Below are 23,931 nucleotides of genomic sequence, written 5' to 3' on the forward strand. Positions count from 1 at the left end.
AGGAAACCCACATGAGCAAACAGGACGATTACCAGGATAGGACACAAGAAAAAACAAAAATCATATAAAAATGTTTGGTTTTTCTGACTTTTCTCTGATATTTATTTCTCTGTAAAATACTGTATAGTTCTACCTCTGTACACCTCTAAAAATTAAGATGAAACAGCCAGCACCTTACAGGTGAACTGCCCACACTTCCAACTCAAGGGACCACAACTATAAAGGAGTAAAATGCAAAAAAAAAAAAAAAAAAGAAAGTTAGGAGCCACAGTTTTAGGGTAACATAATTACAAAGCAGATATATATGTTTACCATTGTTTGAATAGAATTCCCCAAACTATCCAGTGTAGCTAGCCACTAAGCCTTTAAAGGTCTTTTGTGGTGGGCACAGTTAAAAAACAACCTTATCATCTCACTAATTAGCATCTGAAGATGAGAAGTTTCTCCGTACTGTGTGTACCTTGCTTTTCCCCACACACCTTCCTCTGTGCAACTTTCTGCTGTTGCTATGGAGTAATTAGGCATAAGGGACATCTCACTGTCTTGCAAAACATGTCATATTCATAATCCTTCACATGACTTGCAGCTGACCGCAACACATGTATTTAACACTGGCCCATGGGGTTAAGTATCTGAAGGAGACTGGGGGGGGGGTGGATAATACATTCGCAACAGGGTTAGGTTCTCCCAAGGTTGTGTGTGTGTATATGTGCGCGGGTAAATGTGCCTGCGTGAGAGAAAACAGAAATAATTGAGACACAGATGTTTTATCGTGTCCGCGTAGCCACACATTCACACACATGGTCTGTGCTTGGCAACGCAGTAGTTATTAATGTCATCATTAGTGAATCTTAGAGGCCTGTATGTCCTAACCTCCCTGCAGTTGGGAGAGGCTAATTATCTCACCGAACAGCAAGATAAAGGACAGGCATGCGCGCACACACAAGCGCACACAAACACACAAATTCCAGTTGCTGAGTCAAATTCACACTGATATACCTACATTTACATATAAATAAGACAAACACCGTACCTGGGGATAGATTTTGCATCTCATAACCAACTCGCGCACATAAACAAACACCTGAAGACACACTCAACATTAACAAAAAAAGTCACTTTGTTATGAGTAAAGAAGTCGGCCAAAAGATGTGCCTTGTTAGCATAAGCTGTCACGATAGATTTCGGCACTGAGAAGACCAGGGGACTCCACAGAGATAGTGCCGCTCTGTCAATGTGTCGGCGCTTTCTTCTACCAAGAATCTTAACTTCACGCTTGTCACACTTAATGCTAATATGAGTGAAACCTCATTCTGTCAAAAGCTGTTAGTTGACGTGATTATTATTTCTGGCAAGAAAGAAAAAAACAGTGTAAGGGATATGTTGTTTATCTTCAGCTAACAAAATATAGTAGGAGAGTATAGTCTCCGTGTTTCAATTATGAATATGCAGTAGCAGGAACTGCACCATCTGTGCTTGTCTGCTTCAGTTACCAGACGAAAGAAAGTGACACCCGTTCGTATTCCAGATTCGAACCACGATCAGACGTTTGCGCACGTCTTAGCTTAGAGGTTTGTCAGCAGAGTCGGCCAAATAAACACTGAGTCATTTACTTGTGTGCAAACATGCTCTTAAAGGCAAAATAATCTTTTCTCCATGTGCATCAGATTCTCTTTTATATTACTTTTTCTATATTCCTCTTTTCTGTGGAATGATAGTCCTAGTCATTAATGATTTGATCCCTACTATGTGGTATGAAGAAAGCAAGATGTACACATGAACTGGATCATGATGCGTTATAATCACCGTGTATTGAGATTACACAGGCCCCCATGGAGTTTTGTGGTAGTACCTCTGGGTGCTAGTCAATATGGAAGTGGGATTTCTGTGCATATTGATGAGGTTACCATTCCGTTGTGTCCCATTGGCATAGTTACGGTTGTTTATTTCCATTCTAGTCTCACACAAGGAAATTGATGAGTCAACCTCTTGGCTAATTCTTGACAACGATTAATTGAGTCCTTTGCTTTTGTGTGTGTGTGTGTGTGTGTGTGTGTGTGTGTGTGTGTGTGCAGGCATTCATAAATGGCTCTGAGTGGCTGTGTGTAGTTGAGTGTGTGGAACAATACTTACTTGGCATAAACATGTATCACCTGGCTTTAACATGCAGCGGTTGTCTGATTTTGTTGAATAATTATTTAGCATTTTCATGACCTTGCTCAAATGGCAAATCAAATTTTCTAAGTCTAAAATTAATCCCAGATATTTTAACTGCTGTCTGTATTTCTACAGTTGATCCTACATGTGCGTTTTGTAGAATCTTTATTCTGTTCTTTACTGTTAAAATGTAAAAGTACCCAGAAGCTTCTTTTCCATTCTACATATCAACACCAGAGAATGTAACGTTAGTGGTTTTACGTTGTGAAACGGTTGCAGTTTGGTTAGGTTTAGGCATCAAATTAACCTGTGACAGCTCTCTCATATTAACATGCAGGTTGGCTACATGACAAATATTATATCTACAGGTTAAATACTGTGATTTACACCTTCATCTATTTGCATAATAACAGTTTTTACCTTTTAACTTTTGGCACACACCTTGATGCCTTTCACTCTTTCATGTTAGCGCTCCTCAATGTCATGAACAGCATATTGTATTACAGGCCTGACTGCAGAAACGCCTATTTGACACGTTATTTCACATTGAGAAAAACTTTGATTTAGCTGAAATTGTTTAATTTAAATTGTGCTAAAAAAAGGTTGCACTTCATTGTAGTAATATTACAGTAGTTTCTATCTATACTTACACTGTACATATCTCTCTATGTTGCTTGTCTAAAGGTATGCTTGTACTGTTTGACCATATACCAAAGTTCATTCCAAAGTAATAGTAAGCAATGAGGTACAATTGATTAAATTCTGCACATAGCTAGTCATGTGTTGCAGTGGAGCTTTACAGTAACTTTGCTTCGGTGGATGTAAAGTGAAATCCAGAAACGCACTCTACCCAGGTGTGATATGCCCATGTTGATTGTATAAATGCTATCTCTGTAGGCAGTCAGTTTGCATATAGTTGCTTTTAAACGTGTAGTTAATATGGTTTTATGTGACCACACTCTGTATTTCAGTGCAGAGTGAAAACAGGGTCATATATTGGATGTCCTCTTACACTGGATCAATGTAGCTTGTTTAACCTTTGTTTGACTTTTTTCCAAGTAGCCGTCCCTGTGGCTCTGGTCTTTATCCACTTTGTGAAGTGGTGTTGTGATCATTCTTGCACACATTAGGTCACTTAACCCCCCGCTGTCTTTCTGCGTCACTCTGACTCACTGTGGACCCCATGCTTATGAGCTGAGGCTTGTCATAGGCAGGAATGGCTGGGGCTCAGCTTGGCAATGTTCCATCAACATGAAAACACACACACACACACACACACACACACACACACACACACATCCTAGCCCTAAAGAGCAGGCGTCTGTTTCAGCCAGATGTGAGCCATCAGTAGAGAAACACACAATCATATGCACACTCACAATGAGACATATTCACAATTATTGCATTTATATCATGCAAGAGTGTGCATTAATACATAATCACACATACACACAGCAGTCCGTCCTACAAGCCCCAGAGGAGTGGAACATATGTTTTTCCCCTCACCACTGGGGAGTGTGGCGATGCAGGGGGGTAATGTTTATGAGAGAGCCTCATTAATATGACAAAACAAGGCTGGCTGAGGGATTTACTGCACACACTGGTGCTGCCATCATCTGTCAGTGTTTCTTATCGCCATCTTTACTGCTGTTAGCATCGCTGTTAACATTCCACCAATCCTAAAGCCCAGTGATTAATCATCGTCTTTATACGTGTTCATTTGTGTATTCTGTACCTGTGCCCAGTGGTGGAGGAAGTACTCCGACCCTTTAAGATGCCCTAGAACCTATTTCTGAAGCAGTTTCTTGCTACTTATAATCACAACTACAGTACACGATACAGTTTTCTGTAAAAGATAGAGAGGTTTTGTTCATTTAAGATAAACATTTAGTTAAATGTGTTTTTTGTGTGTTCTTCTCACTGGTTTGAAGTGGGCAAAGCATAGTTGGAAATGGGTGACGTCACCTTCTTCACTGTACCAATCACAGTTTAGCAACGTAAAAGTAGCAATACCACAATGTATAAATACTCTGTTACACATGAAAAATGTCATGCATTGAGAATTGTACCCATGTAAAATTACATAAATAGCCAGTTGTTATGTTGTATTAGTGTTTTCTTACCAGCTACCATTGAGGAGCTAATTTTAGCTAGTTAATGTACAGTTTGTTTCTCTGATGTACTGTATGTATACTCATGAATCATGTTTTAAAAGGCTTATTATATGTTTTGTATGTAAGATTGTAATCTTCAGATAAATGTAATGGATTAAATAGTGAAATGACACTGAAATTACTCTGAAATGTAATGGAGTCACAGTTAGTCAAAGTAGCATGAAATGGAAATGCTATAAGTTAACTACTATAAATTGTGCTCAAATGTATTTATTTACTACCATCACTGCCTCTGTCCACTTTATTTGTCACTTTAGCATTTTTATTCAATTTTTTTATTTTTTATTTGTTTGTTAAACTATTTAACTGTGCTTCTGTTTTTGTGTAGATGATCAAAAACAAATGCTTTCCTGCGTTTTTGAACTTGTGACAGGGAGAGATAAGGCAGTGAGGAAATCCATTCTGCGTGGGCTCAGCCTCCCAACAGTCTCTCTCTTTGTTGTACATTCTCTATCTCCAGCCGACCACATGTTTGAGAGATATTTACAGCTTCTTTTAATAGGATAATTTCACTGTCATTACCATACTGACCGGCTAATCCTTTAAACCACATACTCCTCTCCGCCCCCTCTTCTCTTAAAACATAGCAATACTTTGAATTTGCCATTCAACGCTAAAAACTGTATTAGTCTGTCTACTCGTCATCCATCACCGGTTGTCAGTCATTGAATTGAAAGATTGATTATGCAATCTGTTGCCTTCTCCCCACCAGAGAGTATTGATCAAAGCATTTTAATGTGATGAATGGTGTGTTTTTTTTATCCTGTGTGACATAACACAAATTACTGCGGATTAATTAATTAGTGCAGTTAAGTGCGCTTGGAGAACTGTGCATATTGTAGATCAATAGAGCCAGGGGATTATTTTATAGCAACACAATCAAAGCCACCCATTGGGTCAGGTCAGACAGTGTATTATGCAAAGCCCATTGTGACCACTGGTTACCAAACTAATTAATCTCTGGCAGTGAACTCCTGCCATTAACCGTCCATACTTAACAATCATCTGATAGGCTGCAGTAACAGTAGTAAATATCTTACTCCTTCCGAAAAATTGCACTTTTGAGCAATGCGCCCAGTCTATTGTCAGGGAGACAGTTAAACTCCTACTCCTGTATGATGGAGAATCAAAGACACATTTACTCTTATAAACTTGTTGAGTTTGTAATGATTTGGCAAAATGCAACACAGAATAGTAATTACACACAAAGAATCAAGCTCTTGCACATGTTGCATGCTCACATTTCCTAATACACAAAGGTACAATCAAGACTGATGGGAATTTTCATTAGTTTTACAGGTATTGGTCGTGACAAAATGTAAAATAAAAATAGAAAAAATAACATTTTACCTGATGGAGTTTAAGGACAAGACAGAGGATCACATGGTGTAATACAGTTCATCTTGAGGGGGATATGATTGATGATTTTTTAGAAATTACACTCAAAACCACAAATGTCAATGTCATGGTGGCACTGTAGTCAAAGTCAAAAATACCTTGTCATTCAATACCCATTTTTAATGCCTAGTAAATTTCATCAGTGTCAGTGAGCCAATAAGCACGCAGCATGCTTCTACCAAGATCTAATGTTTGTGATTGGTTGTCTAACGTTACACATCGCGGAGGCAGGCAGGAAAAACTCAACGTTATGCAGAGAGACGGGGCTCACTTAGTAGGTGCCAAAAAATAAAATTAAAGATTTCTGCTGTAAGAATTTTGTAGTTTTTCTGTGTTTTAGTAAATTGGTATTAAAAAATATCGCTTAGGAACCGGTATTGAAGTCACTGTATTGGTATTGGAACCAGTATTGGACATTTGTGAACGATACCCAGCCCTAGCGAAGTCTAATCTAACTGATAAATTAATCAAACTGTTCCTTATTTCCCTCATGCACCAAGGAAAGAGGATCATCTGCCTTAAAAGCAGTTACCTTTTATGCAGATGAGACTATTCTAATCTAATCTCATCTTTCCTCCCCTCTGTTTTCCCTTCATGTCTGCAGGGCTGTGGTGCATATTCAAGTCAACGATGTGAATGAGTTTGCCCCGGTGTTTCGGGAGCCTCAGTACCGAGCCGCGGTGACGGAGGGCAAGATTTATGACAGCATCCTGCAGGTGGAGGCCACTGACCAGGACTGCTCCCCACAGTACAGCCAGATCTGTAACTACCAGATAACCACCACCAATACACCCTTCGCCATAGATCGCAACGGTGAGTAGAAGACAGGAAAATATAGGTATACATGTTGAAAGCGTCCAGAGGGATGCACAGTTTTGTAATACCAGGGATTCTCATTGAAAAAGCCCTACGATATGTCAGTACTTGTCACAAAGAAACCCTGTCATTTCACCTAAACCTATCAACTGTGTGTAACCTTAAGTACATTGAAGTTTTATCTTGTGAAATGTCTGTTGGTGTACAGTACCCACTTTGCCCAGTAAGCCATTGGTCACCCCAAATCAGATCACAGAAGTCTAAGCACAAACAAACATGACAGGTAGAGATAAATGCTGATGAAAATACATAGACACTTCTACCTAAAAAGAAACTAAAACTATAAATACCTTTACAAATGGACTTGACTCTCCTGAGTTGCTACTTGCATTGTAAGTTAGTTTCCTGTTTATTTCAAATTAAGATTATGTCACACAAATACAGATGTAATGTGTGTGTGAGAGAGACACCCACACAAATCTGTTAAAAGACTCCAATATTTTCTCCAATATCATATCCTCTGCTGACCTTCTGGACCTTACTAGTTTGATGGGGGACACACTGAGCTTTGCCATTGGTATTATAACGTTCATATTTCTGAATAGTCCATAGATTCTCCTTTTTTAGTTTCAACACTCTTGTCGGATAGCCCCTACAAAGTCAAGTAGGATAAAATGTATTCCTTGAGTGCACACTTTCAATTCCGATTCAAACTATTTGATTTTTCCCCTGTTAGACAAGCTATTTAATACAACTTGCTCTAGTGGCTCTTCTAAACAATCTGCATGTACTTTCTGTTTCGGTTTTTAGGAGACATTCAGTAGATGCAAGAGGCGTTACTGTGAGGTGTTTGTTGCTGCCAAGCGTTTCCCACTGCTGAGGTGTTGCATTTAAAAGGTTGATTGGGTGAGGTTAGGGCCAAACAGCATTGCAAATGATACAGGAGGGAGGCTGCTGCCAGAGTGCTCTTTTTCCTCTCTCCGCATTTGAAGAGGTCTTGCTCAGCCATTGACCACTGAGGAAAAGGCTTTGAGAGCTCTTGAACTCAAGAGCACCTGAGAGAGAGATGATGGAGGAAGGAAAGGAGGAGTTGGCTGTGTGGGCAAGAGTAAGTGCTATAAGAGGATCAGCAAGAGAAGTAGAAAGAAAACTGTATTGGGGATAAACAAAACTAAAAGAATAGAGTTGGTGATATTCTATATTTTGCTTATTGTCAAGGAATCCTGAAAAGATCAATAGCAATAATGAATTGATCTTATTTGGAAGTAATCCTTTTGCCAAAGCCAGATTTTTCTAATTCATCTCTGGCAAAGATCTCCATTGTTATATAAAAACTTTTAAAAACAACATGTGAGTAACATTTGCTAATACAGTGCACAGCTGTTATTGGAAATTCCTGGAAAAATTAAACTATGTATGGTGGCCACAGAGCTACTAACATGGCTAATAGTAAGTATTAAAAAAACATTTATTAAGCTGTCTTTTTTACACAGTGTCTTATGACAAGTGCATACAAATGTGAATCCATAATATCCCTGTGCAGTATCCTAGTGATCAGGCACTATCAAAGTCCCGCCCATACACCCACCGGACCAATCGTGAGTCAATCACAGCTGCCAATTGTTGCGTCCCCAAACCCTGAGTACAACCATGTATGGGTCAAGGTGCATGCAAGGTGAATTATGTGTTTTCTGCGATGGAAGATTGGCTGAGTTTCTATTGTTCTCTTGATGTTAATGACGAGGTCGCTCCACCGTTTTGTGCCCAGGACAGTAAACAGTTCTCGATCAGTCACTAAAAAACTGAATCTGTGTATTTGTGACCTCTGACCTCAACAGGAGCAATGCCCAAACAGGGTAGGGAAGTCAGAGAAAATTAAGAGATGGACTAACTAAGTGTTGGTTTTGGTCTATTGTTAACAATAGGAGTAATAACCTACCTATAATGCATTAATGACCATCAGGGCTTAGCAGCATTCGGAAAGACATGTGCTCTGGTAATATTGGTTAGTAATTATATAATGATGATAGAGGGAATTCATAAAGACAGATGCAAATGTGGTTTGAGTGTGTGTGTGTGTGTGTGTGTGTGTGTGTGTGTGTGTGTGTGTGTGTGTGTGTGTGTGTGTGTGGTAGAGAGGCAAATGGAGTGAGCAAGATGGAGGATAAAGTAGTCATTTTATTTTGCTGGCCACTCTTGCCAGCAGTCACAGCACGCACAGCCTGCTGACACGGATACGTTGATATAGTTATTGAAGGAGCGGTAATAGGAACCTCCATAGGTGTGAGGGTGTGTGCATACTTGAAAAAAAGAGAGCGTGCCGCACAAAAGATGAGACAGCAAACATTAAATGGATGAGGCTGAAAAATAGTAAAACAATGATGTGCATTGAAATGGAATGCAATGGTTTGAAAGGGGAGAATGAGGAGGGAAGGGATTCTAAACAAGTTCAGAGGGAGACAGAGAAATGGCGATGAGGACGAAAAGATTAATATTGCTGTCCTCATATGAATTACAGCTAATCCTCCCACTTGCACACTCATATTCAAATATTCCTCTGCACCTCTCTCCCCACAATACAGAAACCTCAATTAGAATCCGGGCTGTAATATAATGTAATGTAATAAAAGTTGCAATAACTCATTCTAGCTACGCTTCAACTCACAGCCAATAAGTGCCAACATTGCATCTTTTCAATGCTCTTGACACCCCAAAAGTGTTCTCAGTCAGGTGGCCACCTCCCTGCCCAGGTCTGGCTGCCTGTATTGCATTGCCATCTGTCTGTAGTGGAAGACTCATCAAATATTAACAGACACATTAGGAGCACAAGATCTCCCTTCATGCACTCTGATCAGCATGAGAAAAGACTCTGGTTTGGTAAATGGGTTACAGTTACCAACAAGGCAGCAGATTCCAGGTCACTGAATGTGGTCTGGGTGCTGATTGTACTGATGATAAGTAACTCATTTGTTTCTTTAAAGGTGCTGTGTGCAGAATGACTTGGGCTTGTCATGAATGTGAATATTTCAGACTGGATAAATATAAAAGTAAAAGACAAAATGACATTGATAGAAATTACTTTTGACTTCTATCGTGACCCAAACTAAAAATAGAAGAATCCTCAAGGCTGTAACCAGCAGAATATTCTGAGAAAAACCACACATTGACACCAGTATTTTAAAGACTTATTTTAAAAAAAAATGTTTAAATGACAGACACATTTTAATTAAATTGTGAATTTGAATTAATGATTTGTTTTAGGTGCCAAGGGTCCATCTAAAATTGATTAATGTTAAAAGAATGATTCAGAGATTTAGCACTGCAATCCTATACCACTGGTACTCTAGATAGTTTAAGAAAAAGGATCAAAATCGATGCATCGCTTTGTCAAAATCTGGGACCTACATCGCCAACACTGCAACTCAGCTACTGTCAGTTAAAGGCAAACTTTGCTGATTTCAATCCAGTTTTGCTTCAGCTTTGTGGGGAGCAATGTGTTTAGAGGAATGTTGTGTGGCTTCTCTAAGTGGCCCCAGTGCGTGGAGGTTGAATCAACCAAAGTCTGCTAAAATCTGCCAGATGAAGCAAAACTACTTTGCTCAGCTCCCTCAGGAGATACTAAATACTTTACATACCTCTTTTCACGGATACAGTAGTACTCGCCAACACCGGTAACCAGACAGCAATGTGTTAAATCACTTTTAATGTAAAATATTTTTGGGAAAAGTAACACCGCAGAGGTGGAGGAATGACAAATACCAATATCTTGAGTACATCAGAAAGCAACAAAAACGTTGTCTTTATTTTGAGCAACATTATCACCAATCAAACCACTTGTGAGAGATAGAAGCTACCTGTCATCCAACCATGATCTCATTTGTCACAGTAATTATATTAAGGCATCACAGTTAATTTCTCAATGATTTGTAATGATGCTAAAATCAACTATCCATTATTCCTTTAAGCAAACAGTTACACACACACACACACACACACACAAACACACACACCCACACATTCCTCAAGGCAGTTTAAAGTGTGTACTTAACTTTCAAACTGTCTGTAGTTATATCGTCTAAATGTGTCAGTAAACAGAAGAGAAGTCATCAGACTGAAGTATAGCTACATTAAGAATACATTTGAATGTCGAGAGTAATGATACATGTGGAATTATATCTGTTGCACATTTCTTATGACTACAGTAAAATAATGCACATTTAGTTGTAAAAGCTCACCAAGCTGTTTTACGACTCCATAAAGTCTGTCTCCAAATCTCTGGTGACAGAGTAACTCCAGCCTGTTTCTAAGTCACAACATTATGCACACATTTTTTTCATAATAACTTCCTGAAACACTTCACAAATTCCACTAAACATCATGTTCTGAACGATTGGCCTTATTATTATTACTATTTTCCTACTGTGTCATGCCAACATCTTCTCTGACAAAGGCCTATTGTTGCTGATAAGAACCATCCTAATACCTTGTAATGACATTATCATATCATTATTATTATCATTATCATATTGCCTAAATTACTTACAGTTTTTTTCACTGAAACTAAATACTGGAATACAGAAACCAAAACTTCACAGAATATTTGCTTTGTTTAGAGGTAGTTTGACACACCGATAACAACTGAACTTCTACTCACACGACACACTATAAAGACAATTTTGTTAAGTGACATCATTTCAGCTGATTTTGAACTATTGAGGTCTTCAGTGCATCCAACGGGTCGGGGCAAAATGTTGTCATTGTGAGACACATGAAGGGAACTGAATTTAGTTTTTACCGCATTCTAACAAAAAAAAAGCTATTCTGGGTTGAATTTGACCTTAAACCTCTTTTCTCCACACAAGGTAACATCCGTAACACTGAGAAGCTAAGCTACGACCGGCAGCAGCTGTACAAGATCCAGGTCACGACCTGGGACTGCGGCCAGAAGAGAGCCTTGCACAGCGTCCCTGTCCACATTGACGTCAAGCCTGTCTGCAAGCCTGGCTGGCAAGGTGGGCAATCACCACATACAATATATGTGCAATGATTTCAGGCAGATCTGAGCAGTGTTTATGCATCCACAACCAGAGATACAATTATTTTGCTTAGATTATTTTGCTTTGTCTGTGTGCCTGACTGTACGGACCAAATCACAATACAAAAATCTCTTTTGTGTAGACAAATGGCAGTTGATTTGTATTGCGGAGATATGTGTATCGCCAATCGTGTTTTATTTCTGTTGTCATTTTCAAGCGTTTAAAGATATAGGGCCCCATCTTGCAACGCAGTTGACTTTTCCCTCAACAGACTCACGTTGGTGAATGTGGAATGTGGGAATGTACTCGCGCTCCCGGGGCCAGTTCATCCTAATGTCAAATGTTCCCTAGTGCTGTTTTGCAGTTTCAGAAAACAATTCCGAGTATAAAGTCAGTGGCACGTTATTCAGATGCTATTTTAAGGGCGCATGCTTGGCCGTAATGTAGAGTGTGCACACCATGCACACACTTCTCTCACCTCACAGACCCAATGGTTCCCATTCTTGCAAACCATATATAAACACAAAGAAAAATATGTCCTTATTTTACACATATCCATGAATCGTGGATATGTTGAGGATATAAATGAGGAACTATTAGAAGACTTAAAGCGATGTGATGTTGAACTGCATGTGCCAATGCCGCTTAACCCAAATGCCCCAGCAGCAGCAGCAGCCCGAGAAAGGAGAGACAGAAGAGCTGCATCTTCTATAGTGAGGTAATCTTGGTCTAATGTCAGACTTCATTGCAAAAATATCTCCATGCATTCATAACCTCGTGATTCAGTAAGAGTGAGGCCAAAACATCGGAAAATGTGTTTTTGTGACATTTCCTTATTCACTTTTTGTCAAAAAGAAAATTCAAAAGCAAACCTTGGTCTCCTTGTCTGTGAACCACTCCTGGTGTGCGCCCATGGGTGTATTGAGAGCGTGCGCCTAGAAAATCCACTATTATAATAGCAATCCGCCATGAAACAAGCACATCTGCTTTTAAGGGGAATGTGAAATAACGCTCTGATTGGTATGTTGCAAGTTACAACCAAACTACACCTATGAGTAATGTAGCTACTTCAGACCCAACCATTCTATATTTATATAACATAATATAGTACAGTATAATAGCAACAGCGCCAAGATCTTCCCCCAAAACTACTTGCATTTGGCATTTGATACTTTGGTTTCAGATTGTTAAAATAGGGCCCTTAGAGTTAAACACGGTCCTCGACCTATCTGATGTTTCTGCTGTGTTTATTGTTAGTACTGTGTACGTTTTGCTAGTAGCTTTGATAATCAAATCTAGTGTTACAAAGGGCAACATCTTACCACCGGTTTTGTCTGGCTCAACGGATTTACATTGCTGGGATGAAGCCTGATATGCGGCCCACACTGTCACGTGCCGGATGTCCCTCCCCTCTTGTTATCTCCTTTGCCTATCCCCTATCCCAGGATAGATAGGTGGTGTACCCAGACCGTAGTCCTCTCACTCTTAGTGTTGGGAAAGTGTTGAGATATTAAAGCATCAAACCAAATTTTAGATGAATGAGATGTGAGTATATCCAGTTAGTCCCTGTTTGCTCAGCGCAGTTAAATTGTATGTACGGAACCTAGGGGTTTTATTCTCTGTTGTATTATGTGAACAAACATTGTGATTGTTTTTATTGTACATCATGTGCACAAGGATGAAGCCTGAAATAATAGCTGTGTGTTCTCTTTATGCTCACAGAAACACAATAGTGATGGTTTGCATGTCATTACTTAAGTGTTTGTGCTTACGTCTGAATGTTTGGTACTCGTCTGTGTACCTAATTTTTCTCCATTTTGTGCTTATCATACCAGTCTCTCCTCCCTCTCTTTGCCTTTACTGAGCCCCTCTCTCTCTCTCTATCTCTCTCTCTCTCTGTCTCTCTCTCCTTTTTTTCTCTGAGGAATTGGCCTGTCAAATTTAGCTGGTGTGATCAAAAGCACTTTACTAAGAACACCTTGACACAGCCAACGTGGCTCTTAACACATCAGAAAGCAGTCATGGCAGCCTTAACAAGGCCAAGAGTAATGCAAAGACAAGTGGCTGCGGTGAGTGCTAAAACAACACAAACATTCTGGATAACTTCAGATGCAATTTACACTTGTCAGAAAGGGCAGCAACTCGCAATGAAAGACGAACACATGCAGGGTTAGGCTTGACATGTGACCATGTGCAATCTTTGTTGTTCTGTCATTAACAAGGTGATTCATGTGCTGGATGTCTTTGGCTCAGTGGCAGCCACTGAACCCTGCAAAAACTGTTATTTGGCTCATGTTCAAACTCCCAATCTATGTTTTCTCAAAACATGTGCAACACATGCCTGTGGTTTTAAGATAAATGTAAATGTTTCTGAACCAAGGCAGAAATGTTGTAGCCCAAGGTCGGGATCTTAAAACAAGACAGGAAAAGCCAAATCAATTAATTTTGCATCAAAAAAATAAATGTTTCAAGGAATGTCTTGAATATCTTAACATTAGTAGGGTCTAGCCTAAATAATTTCTGAATATGGGTACTTTTTGCAGTGAATAACAGCTCTAATTTTAAGATTCTGTGGAAGTAAGGTCACCAAATCAAACAACGAAAAAGAAAGTGATAGTAAAAAAAAGTGTTAGCCTTTGTTCTCAATTTCAAAATGAGTACATGTAAGTAGTACAAAGTCACTGTGGCAGCACTTGGCAGCATGCTGTGCAGTGGGGTTTTTATCTGCCTAATGCCAAGGGGCAACGTTTTAAACAAATGTCAGGATGTACAATGAAAACTTGCAGAAACTACTGAACAAAAGAGAGTAGGCTAAGATATTTGCACATAGTTGTTGACACAGTTCAATCCGAATATTTCTCATATGAAAAACACTCCAACTTTTGAGATGAACATACTCTGCACACAGAGTTACTGTGGGAGTATGTGTTGATCCAATGTCTATAATCAACGCATATGCATTCACACACAAATGAACATACTGTGTCACAGTGTCTGTGGGTGTACAGAGTGACATTACATAACTCCCTCTCCAGGCTCTCAGTGTTAATCCTGTCTTTGAAGCCTGTTTGCAATATTTTTTTGTGAGTGCATTTTTTTAAATTAGGATTTTCAGCATATGATTATGGTGAGAAGATACACATGAATACACCCAAGCACAGATATGCTCTCTCTTGATGAAAGGGCACTCGTCCCTGTGAGCGTTGTTTGGCAGCAGGATGAAGGGATGGATGGAGGGGGGAAAGTAAATGCCATGGCCACAGTTCAGGGGATATTAAATAGGGCTAGTGGTTGTATTAAAGGCGGGCTACTGTGGGAATGTCAAAGACACATACACCCACACACAGGCACACACAATGCACACACACACACACACACACACACACACACACACACACACACACACACACACACACACATACACACACACACACACAAACAAGTAATCTGTCTGTTCAAATTAGCTATAGGCTTTGGCTCTGGACAGTAGGGCTCAGCTGTGTGTCTCTCATGACAAATCACATGTCCTCATTTGTCTTGTGTGAATCTCTTTTTACTGACGGGTAGTGCCTGTTAACCCACAAAAACAAACACACACACACACAGGTTTGTATAGGTGTGTGCATCACCACATTAGCTTTTTTGTTTGAATTTCTATTCTATTATTATGTACTATTATACTATTTTTGCTTGCTTGTTTTCTGTTTGGATCATACTGTATTAACAGACGATTACCATTTGAAGCACTTTGTGACTTTGTTTGTTAAAAGTTTTATATCAAATAAACTTATTAATAAACGTATTATACCTTTCATAAAAAACATAGAATAATCAGGAGCAATTCGGCTTGATTATGAGTACTTTTATTTTTACTTACCTCTACTTTTTACTTAAAGCGGCTAAAAGCCTAATATTTATAATGTGTTAAATGACAATGTGATAGGATGAAAGGTGTCACTTGTAGAAAATTGTTACACACATCTGCAGCTCCTCTCAGCTTTATCAAGCTTATAGCAACTTTTAGCTTAGTTTAGGTTGTCCGGCCACAACTTCAGGATTTGGTTCACTTTCATAGCATAGTTTCTGGCCCAGCAGGCAGCTGTTTTCAGCAAAAAAAGCTCTAAAGATCCACTGTATAGACTTGCTCAGCACCAAACAGTAGACAGACAAAGCAAATAGCTGGGGAACATAGAGAAGTATTTAGCAGCTAGACACTAAACAGAGCTAAATTAGAGTAAATATTGATTTACATTTATCAGCTGGACAGAAAGGTGAAAGGTGATAATATGTCAATGTTGTGTTCAAATTTTTTAGGACTGTATCCATGTGGCCAAAAAAAGCAGTTATTGCAGGTTTTATTTTACAGAATTATGGTTTGCCTGTGTTTGTTACCACTAAACTTGTGTTCTTTTGCACATCTTGAGATGCCCAAATCATCAGTGATGTAGCCTGGGGTCATCTGGTGTTTCTAGTCTTTCAATGTTAAACACCCTTGTCTAGACGACCCAGCCACGGTGAATCAGGCCCAAGTCTAGTTTTGTCTGACCTTCCTCCACAGCACCGCAAAGGAGGGTCTGGCTAGTCTACACAGCATTTCAGGATGGGAGAAAAACATGCTCTTGTTTGTTGAAATTTCTTTAAACCAATCACAATTGTCTTGGGCAGCGCTAGGGCTCGGGCTTGAAACATCTGTACGTTCAAAGGTTGTTTTAGTCATGCAACAGGAAAATAAGATTGGACAGATAGTCTAGCTAGCTGAGAGCTGAATAGAAGTTAACCATACTCCTCAGAAATCCACCGGTGTTTAAATTTTCAACACAAAGGAACCGGATGTGATTGGACATCTGGCTGAAAAGAGTGACATCTGGCTGAAAAGAGTTACATCTGGCGGAATTTCCGGCGGCAACGGAGCAGTCCTGGAAGTGGAATATCATGGATACATACTAATAAGGCCCCAGTAGCATGTGGTCCACAGTTTGTCCCTTTTAATCCACAGCCATCTTGATGTGTCTTACCAGCATCACTGATGTCCCTAATGGTTCCCTTCCTGTTGAGTCCTGCTAAGTAGCTTGAATAGCCTGCATTCAGTTGTTAACTTTAGCACTTGACTCCTTCATCCATTTCTCACAGGGGGTAATGACTGGATTTGATCAAGCAGGACCACTTGTCGTTCTGTTTTGGACATCAGAACTTTTTTTGGCTTGAGTGCAGCCTCTGCAAAGGTGCTTGGGAAATTGAGTTGCTGGTACTTTTTCTTAGACCATATCTTCCTGGACCCATGCACTCTTTTAGCAAAGTCATAGAATGCTGCCAATCACGACACGACTGTTCCAACCAGCACAGTGGTCACATGGAAACCGCATCTTGGCTCTAGGATTGTCACAAAATCTGAGCCCAGTGAGAAGTGTAAAATCAACATGTTTACTTGCTAGTCCACAATAATTTAAAACTTTTCAAACAACTTTCAGCCATCTCCTATCTAGTCTCTTTATCTTCCTCCTCTCCACATAGAAAACATTCACATAAACACACTCACAGGAGTAAAACTAATAATGGAATAACTGGACTGAAGGAGAGATAAACGAGAGAGGGGGGAAGGCCGCTGTTGAAACTCTCCTTTAAATTTGATAGGATGGTTTGTTTCTAAAACCACCTAAAACCGTTTGTTTCTAAAACCACAATAAGACAGTTGGACAGAGATACTGTATTTAACTGTCAATCTTACAGCCCACAGGCCTGGCACCAGCAGTTTAAGATAACAAAATAGAAAATAAAAGTCACATATTTCGCTTTTCTTAGATGTATGTGGAAATAACCATGCAACAATGTATGGCTACAGTGTCGACTAAGTAAAAAACTACATTGTGCACGTTGGAATGTCTGGCATTGTATCTTCTAGTTTGAGTAGAGTCTACAGCTACGCTGGCAGTTCTTTGATGCAACACTTATACAGTACGTACCTACATACCATAACCTATTGTTATGGTTTGAAGAAGAAGACATACTTTATTAATTCATTTATTAATTTTTTCACTCTAATGTTAGTTACAAACTTTAAACACAGGCCTGAAATACACAGACGGGACCTATAAAGAACACGCACAAACGGAGAGGGAGGGGGCGGCCAGTGAAAGCATACAACAATACGTAACACAGCATAGGTGTTTATGTCTGCATTTTACTGTCACTTTCCTTGCAATGAGATGTCATCATTATTACATTTTTTGGAAAGAAGTAAATTGAGTGACAACTTGACATTGTTATATGGCATCTAAATAATCTTTCTGGGATAATTCAATGACTAAATACTATGTGTATGAAACAATAGCATGTAGGCTTTACAGGCTTATACTGTTGTAGCTGTTGTATAAAAACATTGTATACTATACTTTGATGTCTCTATTTCGCTACAAAAATTTGTAGAGTTGAATAAAATATATAATCTTTTGAACCTGCAGTGTAGGAGATGTGACTGGTTATTAAAAATGTATGCGCCACATGTCAATAGTTCTCAATATGAAAGAAGATTTTATGACACAAGGGTTGGACCAATGTTTGCAATATGTTAGTCTCAAATATAACCATTTCAAAGTGAATGTAACCAGTGGAGTATCTTAATTGTTACAACACGTTTTTACAATTCTATGGGATAGACAACAAACCAGACTATGACATTTATTTTCAAAGTTTAATAAAAATCTTAAAAGCCATTGCAAGTTTAAAAAATGGTTTGTGCTTAAAATGCTGAATGCACAGCGAGGAAGCTCAGTCTTAGGAGGCTAGTATGTGACAACGTTGAAGTGAGGATTAAGATGCAGAGACATGGAGAGAGATGGATGTTGTGATTTCCTCTCACACACAGGCCATTTAACTTCACAGCTATGGCTCTCTTTAGTTTAATCCAAATGTCCAGTGCAAAGACCAGGCTGTCACAAGTGTAAAGAATGACCGATCAGCACGGGTGGAAGGACTTGTTCTAATTAACACACAAATCAAAGGGAGAAAGTAAACCAGGAGCCCTTTCAGAGAACAGAGAAACTTAACTAAACTTCACTATGACACAATTCCAACAAATTGATGAATTCTTACTGATAAGGTCTTCTGCTATGTTTCTTGCTTTAGAAAAGGTTTGACAAACCACAAACCTTCATTGACACAAAGTTCATAATACAAAGAATAATAATTGTAAAAGTGTTTGAAATTTCAGGTGTCCTGTTAAAAGTTTGACAAACATCTTGTTCGTAGTGTTGGTCCACAGGGAAAATGCTTTCTGGGCCACGCGGCATTTTTATGGTTGCAGTACTGTGTGCGGACACGGTTACAAATTGGCAGCGACCCAATGTGGATTTATTACCACTCACTTGTTCACCCGTTCACTTTAAAAAAAAAATTACGCTTCCTCTAAAATTCTCCTCACATTTAGTCATCACACACCTTATCAATAACAGAGTATTGATACAGTCATCTGAGTTTGCAGGTTAAGTAATTTGCATCATAACAGCAATTTCTATCTAATTTTTGCTAAAATTGGCTAATATCACTATATTATTACTATATATTACTATATAATACTGGTCATGTCAAACCAAAAATTAGCAGCTCAACCCTTGAATGTATTGAATTGAGCAATGGTGCATTGTAGTGCTTTTGATTTCAACTCACAGATAAGAGGAAAAGAAAAAGTGCTATTTCTTCTTCTGATTCAAACCATCTAGCTCTACATCTAGATAAAAAAGATACAGAAAGAACTTTTAAAACTTTTCAGATATGATCAAATGATATTGAAATGGGGTTCAGAGACCTAATGACAGAGTGCAGTGTGTTAGCAGTAAAGTTGGTGGAGAGTCAAGAGTTTACCTCTTTGAATATCTGACGTCCCAGGCTCTTTTGAGGCGTGGGGCTGCATTCTCTGCTCCACTCTCAAATAGTGTGTGTGTGTGTGTGTGTGTGTGTGTGTGTGTGTGTGTGTGTGTGTGTGTGTGTGCGTGCGTGCGTGCATGTGTGTGCATGTATGTGCATGTGGATGCCAATGGTCCTGATCTTAGATAAGAGTAGAAAGAGGATGAATTAAAGGGATGAAGGAGAAAAATAAGTGCTCTGCACTTCCCATTTCCTCTAAATCGTTCTTTCTTAGTTCCTCTCTAATCTCAGACTAAGGCTGTCTGGCTGCTGGTATTAGCTTTGTCTTATTACCTTAACTGTTTCCTTTTTGACTTATGAATTTGTGTCCTGAATTTGTTCTTCCTTTGTTCTCTTTCTTTTTCCCTTTCTTGGCTTGATTATTTCTTACTTCTATCAGTTCCCCCTCATGTTCTGGGCCGTTTTTAGCCTGTTTACATCCCATCCCTAGTTAGATGCCACAAAATTCTGGCCAAATGTTAGCTGGCTTGGCAACCCAGGGGCTTAGGCTTCATTTCAACATTGGTTGGGACACATAAGTTGGAGAGAATTGGTGAACTGCTCCCCCAGATAAGTTTCAGCAGTAAAATCTCCTTTTCCTATGTTCTGGTCCATTTCATCGTGTTTCTGCATCAATTTATGGTTGAAGTGTCTTTTTTTTAGGCTATGTAAAGGAAAACACCGGAAACAATTTAAAATATAAATTAAAAAAAATGTAATTGTTAATTATTAACCCTTGGACAATATAAGCTCTTCTGGGTTTCCGCAAGATCTCTCTCTTATTCAAAACTTTCTGCACAGCTGTTACTCATCCCATCTGTGTTTTCTGAGATTTAGAGAACAAATAGTGGAAATATTTTGAGAAAAACTTGCAATATTTTGAGAATATACATCCAATATTTCTAGAAAAAAATCCAGAATATAGTCATATGATCCTTACATTATGTTCTGCTAATACGATGTATCTCGTTCAGTCTCAGGTCTCTGTAGGAGACAAGACAAAGTCTAACACTGACCATGGAAGCCGCGCTGCTCATCTCTATTTTTACACAGACAGTAAACACAGAGCTATGAAGGTGTCTGCTCCAAAGCTCTGTATGTGTTTTTGCCTGAACAATAAGTTTGGTTGGCCACAAGGTGACTAGGCCTACAAAATCAGAAGTTAGAAATGTATTTTCTGTACTATTTCTTTGATTGGCTAAATGCCTTTTCTCAACTTCTGATTGGTAAGGCACACGTTTGGGTTGGCTGAACCCACCCCTGATTCTGGCTAGCGCCGGCCTTGTGCTCCACTCATCTCTCTTCTCTGATCTACTGTTTGAACTAGGAATGTTCTAGTCTTCAGTGTAAATCACTTTCACACACTGTCACACGGATAAAGGTGTGAACCCTTCCTATACTTTTTCCATGGCTTTATACAGGAGGGATGGATGCATGTTGGCAGGGGTAAAAAGATAGAGAGTGGCCTGAAATCCTGGGTTCACCTCATTGTGTCAGATAAGATCAATGGCTGGATAAATGTGTGCGCGTGTGTGCGTTTTTGCTTGTGTGTGTGTGTGTATGTGTGCAGGGTGAAGTGTAGAAGAGGGAGGAAGAAAGATCAAACTCTTTCACATTCTTGCTAACAAATTGAAGACACATTGTTGACACACGGATGTAAACACAAACAGGAAATTGTCATGGTATAGGCACTAGTGCACGGCACACACTAACACACCCACACACACATATGTAGAGTAATTACACTCCCTCTCTGCCTGTTGAGACTGGAGATTCCTTCATAGTGCCACTGCAGTGTCAAGGCTACATTGAGGGATTATGATTGCAAAGACAAAGAGAGTGAAATGGAATAAGGTTAAAACAACAGGAAGTTACTGAATGGAACAGAAAAAATGTCTGAGGAGTTGAAGGAAAAGATAAAAGATGCATATTTATATCTGGGGTGAAGGTTTTTTCCTTAGGGAGAGACTTTAAGAATCACACTCTCATCAGGCTGGTGCTGTAATAATGTGATGCTGGGATGTTGGTTAACAGTTATGTTCTGGCCCTCACCCATGGCTATGAACTTTGGATAGTGACTAAAGAGCAACATGCTGGAAAACCTCCCAGTGGGGAGAGCAGACCTCAGGGCAGACATGCTGCAGGGATTACAGCGTATATCCCAACTAGCCTCGGATTCCCTTGGGATGCCCCATGAGGAGAAAGAGGACGGGGGATGTCTGGAGTAGTCTGCTTAGTCTGCAGACATCATAAGCAGGATGAAAATAAAGGCAGAGAGAAGAGAAGGTGGAGAGCCTTAGAAAGCAGTTTTTGGCTCCTTTATAACGATTTAGTGTCTCCTCTCTAAACACCCGGATTAAATTGTCATTTTAACTCAATCCTCGAAGGGAGAAATAGAATTAGAGTAACACTAAACGATATTGTTTTTTTTTGGGAGGCGTCCCACAGAATCCAGCAGATCGCGGAAAAGTGGAATTTCATTAGAAGTCATCCCATTACAGGATTTTATAAAACTATTTAAAAAGAAATCTGTTGAGGTGCTTTTCTATAGGCAGGAAGGATGCTGTAACATTTGAAATGTAGTGATGACATATATTTATATTCCGTTTGTCATATTTATGATGTTTTCAAATTTGTTTTAATGTGGCTATATGTAACTAGCAGTTTGTGTTGATTCAAGCAGCCAATTTGGACGAAAGTGGTAGTGTTTTTACCACACCTTTACCATATTTGTCATATATGTCAGAGGTTGTATGCCTCTGAAGAAACTAGGGGTTCAGTGTCTTGCTCAGGGACACATTGGTTGATGTATTGCAATGGAATTAAACCCAGATCTCCCACACCAAAGGTATTTCAATCAGGAGAGACATGTTTGCAGATATGCAAATAAGGTTTAATGTAAAGCTCAATAAAATGTACAAAGTCATTTGGTTTAGACTCCATTGCTATACGAATATTTCATATATCTATGTAGGGGTAGAGAACCATCAGACCCCCTGATGAAATCTAGACACCAGTGGTGGTGACAAAGGAGCCGGAAGACCAGACCGAATGAGTAAGGGGGGGTGGAGGGTGGCACTCTTTGACTGCAACGACAGCCAACTAGCACAGGGAGAAACAGATTTTTAAAAGCAGGGTTGTGACTCTGTGCTTGGCCCTTACAATTTGTGAACAATTCTGATTGGTTACGCAGGAAGGTGAACGTCTCCAACAGCTGATTCCATTTAGGAAGAGAACATTGATCAAATTAGGTAATTCTGAAAGAATTTACGCTGAGCTATATTTAAATCAGGAGAGACTAGTTCCATATATGCAACAATTAAATACACCAAAAAAGTACATTTATTTAGATAACAGCTGAATTGATTTAGGAGTGCACTGATTAAAAGTTAGGTCGTCCTGAAAGAATTATGCTACATGTCTCATATCCACTGAGCGAAGACCTTGCTCCTGTAAAGGTCTTTTCTGTACGGTGCTGTATGCCCACTGTAGATTACTGAGTTAGCGTTACTGGGAGGTCATCTAGTTGTGAGGTATGTTTTACAAAGACAGAAAATCATTCATTTCCTAGCAAAGAATAAGTTACAGATGCATCGTTGCATTTCCAGTGTTGCATACGGTAACTTAGCAAACTTTGGATGAATCGTGAGCTAAACCGGGTATCCCTGTTATTGTGTCACAACACATTAAGACTTTGTTTTAGAAACCGTTATATTAAATTAGATTCATATATCAAATTTCATGAAACCCAGAGACACTTTAAACAAGTAAATTCACAAGGGGAAAGAAAATAGTTGGCCAACACATGCAAAGACTGACAGGAATAAAATGTCCGCACTAAATGTATGGGTTACGTCATTTAATGTAGGCTTCTGACGTACAACCACATTGCACATTTTATTTTGCATTTACATTTATATTACACTTTTTTATTTATAAATGAAATAGGTATATATATGTATACGCTGTACCTGTGGGCCCATTCGGGTTAGGTTTTAAATTATTTACAATTCCGTAATTTTCTCCATCTGTTAAAAGCCTGACCAAAGTTGAGTCATGTGTTTGACCACCATCTTTCAATTTCCTTTTTTCTTATAGCTTTTGGTTCTTTGATTAGTTTCCTTTTTTTCATGTGATGGGCCTGCAGTCCTGCCCCAGGATCAGCCTTATCTACAACAGATAGCTTAACCATATTGGCTTGGATACATAGTCCTCAAAGCCCAACCCAATTTGACATACCTGTTTTGGTATTTTCTAGATATAAAATACACCCCATAAATCAAGGCCTCTTTTAAATGAATGTTTAAATTTACGCAATTGGCGTAATTACTGTAATTACTGGTAATTACTGTAAATCGTCATACTAAAGTACACGTTTTACATGCATTCTGACATTGTTGAGTACATTTTGTGTGAACACAAAAAAACACTCAAAAATAGTGGGGCTGTAT

The 23,931-nt window shown here is 39.2% G+C and overlaps 1 protein-coding gene and 1 long non-coding RNA gene across 2 annotated transcripts in view; one reads left to right on the forward strand and one right to left on the reverse strand.

The window, feature by feature from the left end:
- LOC117939613 (calsyntenin-2-like) overlaps window positions 1–23,931 on the forward strand; it is a 216,910-nt gene that overhangs the window by 133,878 nt on the left and 59,101 nt on the right. Inside the window, exons 4-5 of the mRNA XM_034865074.1 lie at window positions 6,334–6,542; window positions 11,408–11,557. Of these exons, the coding sequence (XP_034720965.1) occupies window positions 6,334–6,542; window positions 11,408–11,557 (359 nt within the window). The remainder of the gene's footprint in view (window positions 1–6,333; window positions 6,543–11,407; window positions 11,558–23,931) is intronic.
- The window catches only part of LOC117939939, an 18,047-nt gene continuing 12,430 nt past the window's right edge, over window positions 18,315–23,931 (reverse strand). The window contains exon 3 of the long non-coding RNA XR_004655682.1: window positions 18,315–18,325. This is a non-coding gene — a long non-coding RNA (uncharacterized LOC117939939). The remainder of the gene's footprint in view (window positions 18,326–23,931) is intronic.

This window comes from Etheostoma cragini, chromosome 3 (genome assembly GCF_013103735.1).
Source record: "Etheostoma cragini isolate CJK2018 chromosome 3, CSU_Ecrag_1.0, whole genome shotgun sequence".
Taxonomy (NCBI): domain Eukaryota; kingdom Metazoa; phylum Chordata; class Actinopteri; order Perciformes; family Percidae; genus Etheostoma; species Etheostoma cragini.